Here is a 6,603-nt window from a genome sequence, read left to right as displayed (position 1 = left end):
AAATATTTTTAAAATCACTCTGCATTTGCCCCATTTTAAAATTTTTAAAATACACATTTGGTATTGCTGCGTTCAAAAACGCCCGATCCATCAAGATATAAAAAGGATTAATCCAATCGGTGAATGGCGTAATGAGAAAAAAAATAAAACCGCCTGAATTGCGTTCTTTTTTTGGTCGATGTAGTCTTGCAATAAAATGCAAAACAGGTGATCAAAACATCGTTTCTACCCCAAAATGATATCAATAAGCTCTCATCCAGCCACAGGTCCTGACAAGTAGAGACGACACGGGTCTCGAAAAATGACACTTTTTTTTTATTTAAGTGGTGAAAAATAATCCAAATCTTGTAAAAAAAAAAACAAAAAAAAAAAAAAAAAACTGTACATGTTTGGTATCTGTGAACTCGTAATAATCTGGGGAGTCATAATGGCAGGTCAGTTTTAGCATTTAGTAAACATGGTAAAAAAAAAAAACCAATTCTGGAAGTGCACTTTTTTTTGCAATGTGACCACATTTTGCAGTTTTTTCCCAAGATATGGTAAAACCAATGGTGTCATTCAAAAGGTACAACTCACACGGCCATATTGACTGATAAATGGAAAAAAGTTATGGCTCTGGGAAGAAGGGGAGCGAAAAACGGAAATGCAAAGACAGAAAATCCCAAGGTGGTGAAAGGGTTTAAAAAAAAAATTGGCAATTGATGAATCAGCTGAAAAATGGGAAGCTCCAAAGCCTGCCCACAATGACAAAGATAAAAAACAAACCGGCAAATACATATACAATAGACTTTAAAAAAGGCACAAATGTAAAGAATAAGGTGTAAATAAAAACAGGTGCAAAACAACAAAAAAAAAAGGTAGAAATGCAATAATGAATGGGACCCTATGTTTTTTCCGATGCGGTCCGATATACGGTACTTACTGGGCTTCACTCTCCTTATACGTAGAGTCTTTACACAGACATGGAAATAGCTTATGTGAAGATGGGCTTGAAAAATAATATAATACCGGATTGATTGCACTGTAGAAGTACGTAAGGCAAATAGTGAGGAAGAAGGCAAGGTTGGACAATCTAAAGTGCATACAATCTTCATAGTTCATGGTCTTCAATACCCAGATGCCAACTCTGACGGAAGCGCCGGGCAGGTAACACACATTGAACACAGTTGCGATGAATGTAAGGAATCTCATTGCTCTGCCTACCTTTCCATTGGTATCAATAGCATTGTACTTTAGGTGGAAAGCAATGCGGACTGTGCAGTATGAGATAGTCAGCAGGGACAGGAATGACAATGAGACGTAGAACACATCCTGCCAGGCGATGGAGGCGTGTGGGCACACCGTGAAGCTTTCACACTGTATTGCATTATTAAGGTAGAAAAAGTGTGGATTAGGTAATATGTATGAGTGCAGTATGAAAATACATACCCACAGAGTACTGCAGATATAGGCCGCCTGCTTCACAGTGATATTATTCACTTTGTGAAATGGGAAAAGGATTCGATAATAACGAGTGAGAGCAATGAGTGATAGGAAAATCATGGCGGCGGCTCTGGCAACGGCGATGATGTAGAGCATTAGTCTGCAAGGGATATCTCCATAGATCCAGTTTCTTTGACGGATATAATAATCTGCACGTAACAGCACACACAGGAGAACTACAAAGTCTGCCAAAGTTAAGCTCAGCATATACACAGAGTTTGGTTTCCAGGACTTCATCTCCTTGTAAATCATCCACAGGCCAATACAATTACCAATTATGCCACAGATGAACTCCACAAGAAGCACGGGAGGTAGAACAACGTCCATGATGGGTTCCTCAAAAATGCAGCAGCTGCTATTCATGACGAAGATGACTCTGCAGCGACAACTCCTTTCAAATGATGCATCCGGTAGCCAAGAAGCTTTTATATATGGCGTCAGATTGAGAAACTTAGAAATGTTACATCACTTAAGGATCCATTGAGGTTTTGTGATGTGTTGGACATTGAATGGAAATGTTAATCTTATCCTATTCTTACGTGCTGTGGTCAGATGCAGATGCATGATGATGTAAAACACCAGTGAAGTCATTTTGCATTTTTACACACATTATTTCCATCCATGAACCCATAGTCTATTATATTTGATTGGGTTTAGTGAAAGAACATTTACAGTATTTTTTTTTTTTTTTACAAACTTGGCATGGGCATTGACTTCACAGCGTGTTGAGAAGCATTGTGCTGCTAAAATTTGGGAATTCTGCCGCTATGAAGAGGTGTACTTGGTCTGTAGTATTTTTTTTTTTTAAAGAGAAATGTACAGAACACAAAAAGCAGCATCTGAGCCACAGGCTTGTGTCCACTGCCATATCTCAGCTTAAAGCCTGATGTACATGATTGCATTACACCTCTGATTGCACACCCATGCTGGCCAATACCGTACCTCTATACTTCAATTATACAGTACTGTGAAAGTTTTAGGCAGCTATAGAAAAAAATATATAAAGAAATCAGCACAATATAATAAAAGAAAAAATATGCATACCTTTTTCCCTTTTTTTTAAATGATATATACAAACTCAAGATAAATATAAATACTAGGAGATTCTGAGTTTTTTTTTTATATAAAAATATATCTTTTATTAAATCTAAAAAATTTTTTAACAAGACAATAAATACACACACTGAACAATTTATCATTAGTATGGAAAAAAAGTTGTGTGATCCTGTTAGGTGACAGAGCAAACGTGATCGCTGTCACCTAACAGTCCATAGTTACGGAGCCTGACGACAGCAGGTGCGCAGGCGTAAAGGCAGGAGACCTCATTAGCCGGCTTTGGGTCTTGTGACCAGAACGGAAATGTACTTAACGCCGGCCTCTGCATGCATAAGATCACGCCCCCTTGAGGAAGCGAGAATCATTCTCGCAAAACGCGCGTCGGGGAGAGTGGTCGCCTATCGGACTGAGCTCTAACACTATGGGTAATTAACTTTTTATTATAATGCGCACAAATGCAGTGTTGCAATATATTTTCCATGTGACACTTTACCTATGTTATAGGGTTAGTTGGAAGTAACGACTCCCGTAATCCGGCATATTTTTGAAATACGAGCACTGTTCTTGTTTCTTATTTATGCATATATCCAACTAGCGGTAAATGTCTTAAACTTGTCATATGTGTCAGTCCTGATTAGCGATCACATTTGCGCTGTCACCTAACAGGATCACACAACTTTTTTCCATACTAATGATAAATTGTTCAGTGTATGTATTTATTGTCTTGGTAAAAAAAATTTACATTTAATAAAAGATATATTTTTATAAAAAAAAACTCAGAATCTCCTAGTATTTATATTTATCTTGAGTTTGTATATATCATTTAAAAAAAAAAGGGAAAAAGGTATACATATTTTTTCTTTTATTATATTGTGCTGGTTTCTTTATATATTTGAATCTTCTGTGTGTTTTCACAGCAACCAAATCCAGCCCTAGTATGGATTTCAAAGCCCGAGAACAAACATGGCTTACACAACTTAGAGATGTATTTAGTGATGATCCCAAGGTGTCACCCACAGGAGGTGGTAAAGATTTACAAGAACTAACCAAAAAATTAAAAGATATGCTAAAGAAGCATACACGAATTTGGTGGAATCGAGCGTTTTTAAATAAATATCTGGAGAAGAGGCCTCATACCCAGGGGCCTCAGAATACAAGTATTTCCGTCTTTTGAGGTAGAAGATGCGATATTTCGTGAAAAATGGGAAGATTGTGCTAATGTTTGCTAAAGGGGATTCATGGGATTGTTAGCCCAGATGAATCAAACCTCATTGGAGGATTTGGACAAAGAAATTGAAAATATCCAAACCAAGTTAAAACAAGAACTATCTAGTGAAACTTTAATTGTGTTAAATAAAGAATTAGACATGGAATTTACTAAATGGGAGAAAGCCATCCGTGAGACTATGGCAAAAAAATTCCAGCGAGACGTCTCTGACCATCAAACTAATTCCACATATAAATGGAATAAGAAATCTAATTTCCATAGAAGACCCTCACGTGCCCGATCTGCCTCTTCTATCTCTTTGGCATCAAGTGAGGAGTCAGATCAAAAACAAACAAACCGGATCCGAGAAACATAAAACCTAATTATGAAAGGATGACAACTAGAAATAATAAACCTTGTGCTGGTTTCCTGGAGAAGATAACTAAATATGGATCTAAGGTAATAAATTTATCTAATCACATTTTAACAAAAGCACATTTAGAAGTCCTTCAAAAGGGACTGAATTTTTCCCCTACTAATAATTTTAATTTATTTACTTCAACCAAAGATCTTTTTCTCTTCTCTAGGAAGCTGGTAATGAAAAAACTTATGTCCCAAGATAAGACATTACCACTAACAGCCGATCAGATGGAAAGAGAGGCACTAAGGGACCTTGAGGATCTTCTACAAGAACAGGAATCTCATAATAGGGGTAGGTTCCCACAAGACTTATGTCCAAAATCAAGGAAATCCCCTCCCTTGTCGACTGTTCCAGCTGTAGACATTTTTACACGATTGGTAGCTCAGGATTTCAAAGAAATCACAACAAAGCGTAGATATGACAATTTGACAGCTAAACAATGATATGCTTTACAAGAATTACAATCTTTTGATGATATTGTCATCAAAAGAGCCGACAAGGGGGGGAATGTTGTTTTGTGGCCTCAAATAATGTATGAACGGGAGGCCAATAGACATCTTAAAGATAGTAGTACTTATACTAAATTGGACAGTAATCCAATAGGCAATTTCCAAAACCAACTAGAGGAAATCCTTCAAAGGGCACTAGAACAGGGTTTTATTCCTAGAAAAATATTTGATTGTCTTTTAACCAAATTCCCAAAAATCCCGACGTTGTATTTTATTCCAAAAGTGCATAAGGATCCGACAAATCCTCCAGGGCGTCCCATTGTCTCTGGCATAGGAGGGCTATGTGACCCGATATGCAAATATATTGATTTTTATTGAAAACCTCTAGTCGAGTCACTCCCCCCCCTATGCCAGAGACACATCTGATGTTTTGACTAGAGTCAACGGAATACAACTTGAAGGTGATATGATTTTAGTCACAGCAGACATAGAAACTCTTTACACCTGTATTCGCCATGAAGATGGCCTGTAGGCAGTCCGCTTCTTTCTGGTAACGAGCAACTGGGATGGCTACATTTGTGAACCTATTATTGAGTTATTACATTTTATTTTGACCAAAAATTTTTTTGTATTTAAAGTTGTTTTTTATTTACAGAAACGCGGCACTGCCATGGGCGCTGCCTGTGTGCCATCCTTCGCCGGCCTCTTCCTAGGTTACTGGGAGCAGGGGATCTTCGGTGGTGATGGCGCCCGGGGCGCGGACCATGTGCAGTGCTGGTTACGTTATATAGATGATTTATTTATTATTTGGCAAGGAACAGAAATACAATTACAAGACTTCATGCAACAATTGAATTTGAATAACGTAAACATCAAATTGACTTATTCTTTCAGTAAAAAATCCATTAATTTTTTGGACATCAACATTCAGGTCGATCAGGATTTATTTTTACAAACAGATGTACACAGAAAACTTACTTCCACCAATTCATTGTTGCATGCTAGTTCTAGTCATCCTTATAGTACCATTAAAGCCATCCCAGTTGGTCAATTCCTTAGAATGAGGCTGATTTGCTCTTCAGAGTCTAATTTTCAATTTCAAGCTAAAGACCTCCAGGAAAGGATGTTTTTCATGCGGTAATTGCATAGCTTGCAAGAACATCATCCGTTCGATAACTTTTCAATCAGTCAACGGAAAACAATTTAATATTAAACAACACATGACATGTAATACCACTCAAGTTATTTACTATGCAACATGTACATGTCCGAAAATATATATCGGTCTGACTTCAAGGCGTCTGGACACTCGTACATGCGAGCATCATGGCTGCAGAATTAGAAAGTGAAATTTCTTTACTTAAAACCTTACCCCGCCACTTTCGGTTATTCCGTAATTGCAACCCTAAAAATCTATCTGTCAGGGGTATTGAACATGTGCACTGTGGCATAAGGGGAGGCGAGATAAAACGCCTTTTGGCCCAAAAAGAATGCAGGTGGATTTTCACCTTAGGCACAATGGTACCAGTCGGATTAAGTGAGACCACAGGTTATTCGTCATATTTATAAAGATAATAATCCCCACTTTGGCTTGGGGTTCTCTCCAGATATACCACCTTCTTTTTCTTCCTTTTTGTCTTCTTTTGGTCTTCTTTACTTATTTTTTAACAGTTTTTAATTATATGTATGTCCTTTGTGCCTTATTATAAATGTTTTCTTATTATCTAATTTAGTATATTGGCGGTTGAAAAATATCCATGTGCAAGCAATCATCACTTCCACTCAAGGCTTCACTTAAAATGAAGATTTAATTCACCAAAAAATAATTCTCACTTATTGTTCAAATCATTACTATTTATTATGTTCAATTTATTTATTATTTTTTACTATATACAATATGCCTTTATTGCATCAATGATAATAATAACGATTGTCCACATGATTGTTAAATTATGTAACAGTTATTAATTTAGTTCACATTGGAACAC

The 6,603-nt window shown here is 37.0% G+C and overlaps 1 protein-coding gene across 1 annotated transcript; it reads right to left on the bottom strand.

The window, feature by feature from the left end:
- Nucleotides 1-918: 918 nt before the first annotated feature.
- Nucleotides 919-1,845, bottom strand: LOC138662152 (hydroxycarboxylic acid receptor 2-like). The gene has a single exon (XM_069747401.1). The coding sequence runs from the start codon at nucleotides 1,843-1,845 to the stop codon at nucleotides 919-921; it is 927 nt and encodes a 308-aa protein (XP_069603502.1).
- Nucleotides 1,846-6,603: the final 4,758 nt, after the last annotated feature.

This window comes from Ranitomeya imitator, chromosome 1, assembly GCF_032444005.1.
Source record: "Ranitomeya imitator isolate aRanImi1 chromosome 1, aRanImi1.pri, whole genome shotgun sequence".
Taxonomy (NCBI): domain Eukaryota; kingdom Metazoa; phylum Chordata; class Amphibia; order Anura; family Dendrobatidae; genus Ranitomeya; species Ranitomeya imitator.
The sequence above is the reverse complement of the archived record's forward strand: the minus strand, read 5'-3'. Positions and strand labels throughout refer to the sequence as shown.